Genomic DNA, 9,311 nt, shown 5'->3' on the forward strand with positions numbered 1-9,311 from the left:
ACATACATATCATCTTCATAACAAAAAAGTTAATAATTGATAAAGCGAGAACAAGCTGATTACTCGTGATTTTGTGAATACTGAAATTAATCTTCACTGTATCGTAATTCGTAAACATGATCCAGTGACCCACATAAGTGTTTACAGATCCGTGAAATTTTTATTGCTCGAAAACAGTATCAAGCCCAGGGCGCCAACCTCTCTTCAGCAACAACCGGATTCTAAAGCCCCTCCAAACTGATTTGGGTGACCCGGGTCCATTGCTCCATATAACCGGACCGCCAAGACCGACCACCGTCCCCACGGAGTCTGACACTCTGATCGGAATATCCTCCCTGGTTTCTTCTTTTGGCGGCGAAGACACGAAGAGTTCCTTCAAAGAGTGCCGCCGCATCAGTTCCTTGCGTTTCTCCTTCTTCTTTACCTCCGACACACCAAACAGAAGACTCTTCTCAATCGGTGAATTTCGCCGCCTTGGTGACTGGCGGCCTGTGTTGCGGTTTAGCAGCATCCGCAGAGTGATTTTCCGCCGGCGGAATTGAACCATCGGGCTTGTCCTGGGGCTTCGTGTCGGGCTCCGAGTCATGCCACACTGCGTCGCGAGAAGCTTGAATTTCTGAAGCGTCGCCATTTCCAGGTGAGTCTTCTCTCACTCTCACACACTCTCTCTCTCTGAGTGCGAGTCTGAGTACGTGGCTTGAATGTTTAAAGGCTCTCTTAAACGTACTTGTTTGAGTTTCAGTGACTTTGAATTTGAATTGAGTTATGATTGTAAAGGGAACAAGGGGAATTATGAGTTCAAGGTTGGGAGGCAGAGCGTGATCGGTTTTGGAAATGGTTTGCTTTGATCTTTTTCCTTTTCATCCCATGACACAATTGATGGATTGCTTCTCTTTCTTTCTTTATAATTTCAAACAGAGGACAGATATTCAATCATCAATGGTTTGGCCAAAGATCTCAGAAAAGGACTTTATGACTTTTTCCGAATGCGAAACATAAAACCCAAAAAAGTCTCACACTCCCCCACAGCTCTTCGTTCTCCATCTTACTCCTTGAATATAAAAGAAATCCATCAGTAATGAGTTTTCATTGTGAAGTCAAAATGGAAAAATTAAATAAAACATTCGTTAACTGTCAATGTCATTGGAAAAAAATAAACAGCTATGTCTTTTTATATGATTAGTGGGAAAAATCTAATACCGCAAGACATTTTTACCGAATCTGGCCATTTATATGGAAAAAAAACCATACTATGACAAATTCCATATATATGGATGAAGGCAATTTTGCTCATTCCCATAATTTGTCGCCCCATGTAAAATCAGATTAGACCAAAGTGTAATTTTTAAATATTCTATTAATTAATAAAATTTTAATAAAGTCATGGGAAGAAGAGCAGAAAACAGAGAACTACAGAAAGAGATATTGATGATATGAGGTTAATTGGTCAAGGGAATAAGGATCCACAGTTGCTCAGGCATATGTAGGTTTCATGCGGTAAGAGCTCGTTTAGAATCACATTCACGAATAAACACGTACAAGTCGAGATAAACTTCAACTAACCCCTTTGGTAGCTTGGAAATGGGCATATTCACGAATAAATTTCGTATTCCATATAAAAAGTTATTTATAAATCATTCAAACGGGCTCTAATTTGGATTGTGTTTGTTTGATCTCCATGCTTTGTCTGAGGCACAGCATGATTATGAAGAACCCTCGTTTTCAGAAAAAGAGCACGTTAGTGATATGCATTTCAACTCAAAAAGATGAATTTCTTTCTTTCTTTCTTTCTTTTTTTTTTTTTAAAACTAACCCGTCTGGTAGCATGGAATTGGGCATATGAAAATGAAAATGGAATTCAAATCCATGCTTTAAGCATGTTGGGAACTGGGCAGTGTGAGGGAACTTTACTGTAGTAAGCGGTGACAAAGCCTCCATTTCCAAGTTTTAAGGCATAGTCAAAACAGGGGGGAAGGACGAGATCTGTTTTCGGAATGGTTTTCTGTGTCCTTTTTCTTGTTCACCAGGACACAATTGATGGGCTGATTCTCTTTCTTTCTTTGAATTCAATCATCATTTTTAAAAGACTTTATGGCTTTTTTTCCATTTGTAAGACTGAAAAACAAAAAAGCCTCGGATCTTTCGTTTTCTGTGTAACTGCTTGAATATCCTTAAATGATGATGTAAAAACAAACCAGCAGCTATAAAAAAGACAGGAAAAATCGTTGCGGACCATAATCAACTTTTACTGACTATTGCATGCGAAAAACCAGTTCTTATAGTTTGCAAACTCTGCTTTTTATGTTTATCCTTTTATATTTACATCCCCGTACCATGTCATCACTATTATGTGGTGTAAAAGATAAGCCATTATCTAATTACTGACGCTACATGTTAACCCACTGTGCCACTTATCAGTGACGTCTTTTGTTGAAGGAAGTGACTATATATTTTTCAACAACATAGCCTCTTCGTTGTCCGGTGAAGGAGGAGACGGGTGATGTTCCATACCACTATGGAAAGTCCCCGTTACCCCATGATTAGTCCCTTCTTCTGGACAACTGAGTTCCTCCTTCCCACTCTCAATACTTGTTAGTATCTCCAGAACCTCATCCATAGGAGGTCTCAATTCCTTGTCTGCAACAATATTGAAATGATGAGAATGTGAAATAAGAACACCAGAGAAGGAAGACACTTTGAATTTGACATAGCAGTGATTGATGATAAACAGAATCTTTAAAACGCTAGTATGAACATTACTTGCCAGCCCAAACCAGGGTCCCATTTGAATAGCCTACTCCCAGTCTCTGCAGTTAAACTTGAGAGAAGAAATCATTACCCGGGTCTCGGCGTCAAATTTGTAAATACTGACTGACTGGAGTGCAGATAACTAAAACGTCCAAAATTCTAATCATCTAGCTAGGATATAAAATTCTTGGTCAAAAAAGAAAAAGCTAAGATGAAATTTTTTTAGCATAACTATAGATCCGATATTTGGGTAATGGAATGGAAAGCATATATAAAAGGGAGGTTGCTGCTGTGTGTGTGTGTGTGTGTATACCTATGTGGCAGTAGAAGTTATTGTTGTTGTCAACTTGACATTGGCCTCCCTTGTGGTTGTAACACTCATCACAGTCATTAGATACTCGTACTTCAATATCTATTTCACCGCATCAGAATGACGAAAAATCTGTGATACATGTCAGGTTCTTGCGAGGAAGCTGAAGAATGGAGCAAGCATTAAAAGAGATTTGTTGCTGGTCACGGGTAGGAGGAGGAGGAGGCATGTGTAAGTTGCGACAAAAGACATCAAGGTCAGGACAGGCATGATTGTTGAAACCAGCAGGGGGGCTGATGCATTGGGGAGGTCGTGGTTGCGTCTAAACTGGTTACGTTGTTTTTTACATGAAAGGGAGCCGAAGGAGAATTTATTACAGGAAGAGGCATGTTAGTGTTGAAAACTCCTGAGGTTCTATACTGTTCTAGGTTATAAACTGTGATGAGTTTCTCCTGCTGAACCACATTTCTAAGCAGAAATATTTTTCCATTATTCCCCAGTCGAATCGTTTTGGTTGACGGTGGATCAGCGCGTTGTGGACTCGAGACCATACGAGCTGGTCCTAAAAAGACTGTCTCGTGACAGGCTCATATTTGGCCAACCTGCCTGTTAAAAGGTCGGTTGGTGGGTCTCCATTTTTTTAAAAAAATTTTTATGCATATATTTAAAATTCTTTTAGATTAAGTTATAAATTTTTTATAAACCAAATTCTTCTTATTATTATATATTCATATAATTATATAATTAAATTAATCTCAAAGGTTGAATATAAAATGCTAATAATTATTTTATTGGTATAAAAATAGTAAAACAATAAAAAAATGAGCAATCAAATTTAGAATCAAAATCTCTAATAAAATACAAAGTTATATATAAATTAAGTGAAAATGATAAAAAAATTTTTATCAAAATTAAATAAAAATTGTAAGAAAATTTAAAAAAGGGTGGCGGGTTAGTCTGATGTAGGTTGTAGGTTACTAGGTTTTTCAGCCCGCATTAAAATGAATTTTATTTTCTTCAACCTAACATATCACTTTATGGGGGGTTGACAAGTTGAGCCCGCAAACTCAACTCATATTAACCGCTCTAATCACAACCACGTGTTACCATAAAGCTACAGTGTCTCAGTTCTGGCTCGGCGAGAGGGAAGTGGAGGCTCCCAAATTGTCCACAATTAAACGATGAGGGACACTTCTCAGGCTTCCCACTTTTATACGACTGAGAGAAGAAACAAGAGGAAGGGAAACACGCAAACGAAGCCATTCCCCGCCAAGGAGACTATAGACTGGGACAAGAACCTGATTCTCTGTGACTATGGTTGAACTTTCTTCCCAGTATATCACATACTCGAACTGTTTCATACGCGCTATGGTTTGGAATATGACTGGAAGAATTGGATGAAATGGGCTTGCGAGAAAATGAAGGGGAAGGCAGTCCTGTGACATTTAAGGCTTGTTTGGGATAGCATTCAAAAATACTTATAAATACGTTTTATGTAAGTTAAGATAAAACTCCTCTTATATATTTACTTTATATTCCAAACGAGTCATTAGTTTGAATTTACGTAGACCTTTTGTTCCGGTGAAGGAGCATGACCAATTTTTCATCTTAGTTTCCCCTAATGAATTCGTCAGAAAGACTATTTGTTTTGAATTCCTGACGTGTGAGTCACGCATTTTTCAAGTCAATGTTCAAAGTTTAAACTCTAGTTTTGTGAATTGTTATTGGACCTGTTTAGAATGGTTTATAAGTAACTTTTTAAACGTGATTTACAGAATATGAGGTAAGTTGCAAAAATTTTTTTATCTTAACTTATAAAAAATATGTTTATAAGTTATTTCAATTGTAATACCAAATAAGGCCATCAAACCATCTAAGACCACAAAAGAAAAGGGAAGAGAGTGATTTCTTCTTTTTCACTTGTGGCCCAGGTGTGACCCGGTTCAACAATGGATCAGTCTGGCTCAGGCAAAACGGGTCCAAGGTCTTTTTCCATGAAATAAATGTTGATGCCGAGGCTCATCATATCTCGTTGTAATACGTTTTTTTCCCAAGATTTATGCAATATAAATGATCAGAGCTATAAGGGTTAATCCAGGAGAAAAGATAAAAGTAATATATATAATCTAAATTAAAGATATCTATTTTTTATTTCAAAATTCAACAATGATGAATTTGGATACACAATCATCTCAAAATGAGCCATTATACCCTAGAAATTGATTCTCTAATGTAACTTTCTATTTTTAATTATTATACGAGAAAGCTTTTCTCCAATATGTCCCCTCGTCTTGAACCATTTGATACGAAACCTGAGCTGAAAAATGAATGGGGGAAGACTTGGTCAAAGACGCTTGAGAGAAACATTATGACGTGGGGAAGCCTTGTGACACAAGACACATACATGTCTGGTCCTTACTTGGCCATTGTTTTCAAGTTTCTCCATCTCAAATTCAAACCTCCCCTTCGTTCACGTTAAGATCTTTGAATCCACAATTAATCTTTCTGAAGAAAATTAATCATCTGGTCCTTAATATAAAATTTATTTAACTAATTTGATTAGATTAAGAAAGTTAGGTAAGTTAGTTAATTATAAAAAATATTATATATTTTTTCTAAAACACCATAATCATCTTTCTTAATATCTTTTATCCCTCACTTGATTATAGTTGAGGGAGTATCCATGTGGGTAATTTAGAAAAAATTAATAAATATAAGAAATAAGTTTTATATTTAGAACCAAAATTAACTTAGCAATTAAGTCCTATATTAAATATTAAGAACCGGAGGAGTATTTTTTTTCCCCCAAAAGAACCAAAACTCAGTTTACTAAAATATATTCATATAAGTTTAAACAAAAATAAAAAGGTCTAAATAATATGTTAAATTATCATCATAAGTCTACTAAAGTTTAATATATATTTTTTTGGCCTTTATTAAAGTTTAATATTAATACTTTTGAATTTTGATAATTGGATCTAAAATCTCGGTCTTGTAGTACAGATAAAAGAAGACAAGTATGCTGCTTTTTTTTTTTTTTTGACAGGAAAAAGATAAGTATACTGTTTAAAAATTGAATTTGAGTACTGTGAAATAAAAGTGGAGTAAGATATAAATGGGGCGTTTAATGTTTACTTTGTTCTCTTTTAAGTAGAAGTGTAGTATTGAGTAATAATAATTTTTTAAAAAAAACTCTCGAGAAGAGCATTAAATTCATGTACGTATTCCTTCCACTCAATTCGAATTAGTTACACTATTATCTAAATATAAAATATAAAACTTCAACAAATTGCAGTATTTATCACAGTACAGCTCCTAATCTTATAGTAATACAAAAGACTGAAACTATTTTTACAAACAAAACGTACTCTAAAGTTTAAAATGTTTACATCTGCCGGCCTCGCCATAAGCATGCTTTGGTGTATATGATCATATATTAAGAAATAAATACAAGCCATTAACTAAGTACTGATAACATTTATGAGTGGCGAGCTTTGGTTGCCGGAGGCAGTGACTTTGTAGTTTTTAACAATATAGATTCATCGGAATCTGGCGAAGGTGGTGATGATGGAAATATTGGGCCACTGCATGAAATGCCATTGACGCCGCCATGGATTTCCACTTCTTCTACATGATTGTCTTCCTCCTCTCCACTCTCTATTCTCCTTAGTATCTGCAAAACCTCATCCATGGAAGGTCTCAATTCCTTGTCCCTTTGTAAACACTGAAAAGCCAACTCTGCAACTGAAACTATCATCCTCCTAACCTCACTATCTGACTCAAAACCAAGACAAGGATCAACTAGCTCTTTAAATGCACTGTTCTGTATCTTATTCATAGCTAGATCTGCCAAGTTTATCTCATCTTTACCCCTTGTGATATCCACTGCAGGCAGAGATGATATCAGTTCAATAAGCACAACCCCAAAGCTGTACACATCACTTTTGTTGGTAAGTTGATAACAATGGTAATATTCCGGGTCAACATAGCCAGGTGTCCCTTGTGGGGCAGTAGAAACATGGGTGACATCATTGGGAAACAACCTTGAAAGCCCAAAATCAGCAACCTTAACACAGCAATCATTTTCTAGGAGGATGTTGTTGGTTTTGACGTCTCGATGAATGGTGTCACAAGCATGAAGATATGCTAATGCAGATGCAGTTTCTATGGCTATCTTGATTATCGGCCGGAAGTGGAAGTAAACTACATTGCCTATCTCACCATGAAGATGACACGAAAGAGTTCCATTTGGAATGTATTCATACACAAGCAAAAGTTCTCGGCAACGGGAAACAACCTTGAAAGCCCAAAATCAGCAACCTTAACACAGCAATCATTTTCTAGGAGGATGTTGTTGGTTTTGACGTCTCGATGAATGGTGTCACAAGCATGAAGATATGCTAATGCAGATGCAGTTCTATGGCTATCTTGATTCTTATCGGCCATGGAAGAGTAAACTACAATGCCTATCTCACCATGAAGATGACACGAAAGAGTTCCATTTGGAATGTATTCATACACAAGCAAAAGTTCTCGGCAACGGCGGGAAGTGCAGCCATAAAGAGACACGAGATTGCGATGGCGCAAGCGAGTTAGGATAGTTACTTCATTCATAAACTGTTCTATTCGTTTGTAATTATGATCATATAGTCGCTTCACTGCAACTTCTCGTCCAACATCAACACTAGTTAATTAATAATCTAAATGTTTCATTGAAGAAAAAGAAAGTATATAGTGTGTGAGAGCATTATTACCATAATAAACATTGCCAAAGCCTCCACTTCCAAGTTCTCTTGAATGATCAAAATTATTTGTTGCATTTTCAAGCTCCTCGTAAGAGAAGATGGGTATCCCAAAGTAAGACATGCCACTTTCTAGATCAGTATTACGAACAGTTCCACCATTGTTTGCTGATTGCAATTGGACATTTGAAGATGCGTGTTTGTGTTTGTTATACTGCTTACGTTGCCGCCAAATTATGATCAAACAGCCTATCAGTCCAATCGACAAAACTGCACAAGAATACGAGATCCCGCTTTATATGTGCCTAATTCTAAATTATAGTTTATTATACCTGAAAACGAGATTGAATATAATCTTGTAATTAAGTACTTGTTCACCTTGCACATGAAAGGTGTCAAAGATATTAATTCTTCCTAAATCTTCTCCTATAGTAGCATAAAAAGGGATGGGTTTATCGTTAACTGGATATATTAATGAAACATTATTTTTTTCCTCAAAAAATATATTTTATAGCCGGTGCTAGATAAATTTTGATTGAATTTGACGTAGTAGCAGACAGGATCATTAAAAGCTTTTTAAAGTGTAAATTATAAGATTACCTCCAAGCCCAAGTCCAAACCCCAACTTCAGCAGCCTGTTCTCCTTCTCTGCAGCTCGAGATGAGAAAATAAATCATGTGTCAAAAATCAATTGAGCAATTATATATAAAGTATCAGCATCAAATTTGTCAAGGCTCCACTGTTCTAATTATCAAAGCTAAGGCAAGTTTATGCCAATGATAAGAGGAAAATCACTTGAATATGCGTGCGTGTTAAAAATGGGCAATAGGCCATGCTGAAAGGTAAACCAGAAAACCAAAAGAAATAATACTCAAAAGACACAGTGTCTGCATCCGTGGGATTCTCACTAGATTTATACCAAGAATATTTGTGCAGAAAACAAGGAGCAAGTCACATAAATGAATAAAAAAAGCCAAGGAATTAATCATATATAAGGAAAGCATAGATAAAAGGGATGTTGCTGGAGTGCGTGTTTTTGTGTATGGATATATATATATATAGAGAGAGAGAGAGATATACACACACACCTGTATCGCAATAGAAGTTATAGTTGTCGTCAACTAGACATTGTCCTCCGTTGTGGTTGCACTTGTTACAGTCATCATCAACTGATAATTCTACTTCAATAACTATTGCACCACATGAGAACCAAAAGTCTTTGGTGTAGGACATGTCTTTGCAAGGACGCCGAAGAGTGGAGCATTTTGCACCACATGAGAACCAAAAGTCTTTGTGTAGGACATGCTGCAAGGACGCCGAAGAGTGGAGCATTCTGGGAGAGAGCTCGTGCCAGGTCAGGAGGACGAGGAGCACCAGTAACTGGTCACAATAGTCATGATAGCCAGGACAGCATGGGGGCGCATCATGTCATGCTCCAGGTTGCATGTGAAATTGGATTTGATTTGAGATGAAGGCATAGGAGAATTCAGAGGAATTAGATCTGCATCATC

At 36.7% G+C, this 9,311-nt stretch overlaps 3 protein-coding genes across 3 annotated transcripts; all 3 read right to left on the reverse strand.

Annotated features, from left to right (window-relative positions):
* Positions 1-160: 160 nt before the first annotated feature.
* On the reverse strand, positions 161-631 carry LOC114725888 (uncharacterized). The gene has a single exon (XM_028912454.1). It carries the CDS (start codon positions 629-631, stop codon positions 161-163), a length of 471 nt encoding a protein of 156 aa, XP_028768287.1.
* Positions 632-6,265: 5,634 nt separating this feature from the next.
* On the reverse strand, positions 6,266-7,731 carry LOC114725872 (LEAF RUST 10 DISEASE-RESISTANCE LOCUS RECEPTOR-LIKE PROTEIN KINASE-like 1.1). The gene is made up of 2 exons (XM_028912444.1): positions 7,356-7,731; positions 6,266-7,101 (listed from the first exon to the last, which is right to left on the reverse strand). The coding sequence occupies exons 1-2, from the start codon at positions 7,670-7,672 to the stop codon at positions 6,537-6,539; spliced, it is 882 nt and encodes a 293-aa protein (XP_028768277.1). The 5' UTR covers positions 7,673-7,731; the 3' UTR covers positions 6,266-6,536.
* A 7-nt stretch (positions 7,732-7,738) lies between these two features.
* Positions 7,739-9,062, reverse strand: LOC114725874 (LEAF RUST 10 DISEASE-RESISTANCE LOCUS RECEPTOR-LIKE PROTEIN KINASE-like 1.1). The gene is made up of 3 exons (XM_028912446.1): positions 8,889-9,062; positions 8,401-8,448; positions 7,739-8,070 (listed from the first exon to the last, which is right to left on the reverse strand). Exons 1-3 carry the CDS (start codon positions 9,031-9,033, stop codon positions 7,751-7,753), a joined length of 513 nt encoding a protein of 170 aa, XP_028768279.1. The 5' UTR covers positions 9,034-9,062; the 3' UTR covers positions 7,739-7,750.
* Positions 9,063-9,311: the final 249 nt, after the last annotated feature.

Source organism: Neltuma alba, unplaced genomic scaffold (genome assembly GCF_004799145.2).
Source record: "Neltuma alba isolate B1F8T4 unplaced genomic scaffold, ASM479914v2 tig00012286_pilon, whole genome shotgun sequence".
Classification (NCBI taxonomy): Eukaryota; Viridiplantae; Streptophyta; class Magnoliopsida; order Fabales; family Fabaceae; genus Neltuma; species Neltuma alba.

Bases quoted from the DNA above. Each gene is read 5' to 3' on its own strand.
- LOC114725888 (XM_028912454.1), bottom strand. From the start codon at position 631: ATGGCGACGCTTCAGAAATTCAAGCTTCTCGCGACGCAGTGTGGCATG.
- LOC114725872 (XM_028912444.1), bottom strand. From the start codon at position 7,672: ATGAATGAAGTAACTATCCTAACTCGCTTGCGCCATCGCAATCTCGTG. The intron at 7,102-7,355 runs GTTGTTTCCCGT...TGGGCTTTCAAG, and splicing joins GCTGATTTTGGGCTTTCAAG to GTTGTTTCCCAATGATGTCA.
- LOC114725874 (XM_028912446.1), bottom strand. From the start codon at position 9,033: ATGTCCTACACCAAAGACTTTTGGTTCTCATGTGGTGCAATAGTTATT. The intron at 8,449-8,888 runs GTGTGTGTGTAT...CTCGAGCTGCAG, and splicing joins TAACTTCTATTGCGATACAG to AGAAGGAGAACAGGCTGCTG. The intron at 8,071-8,400 runs GTAATCTTATAA...ATTCTTGTGCAG, and splicing joins GTTTGGACTTGGGCTTGGAG to TTTTGTCGATTGGACTGATA.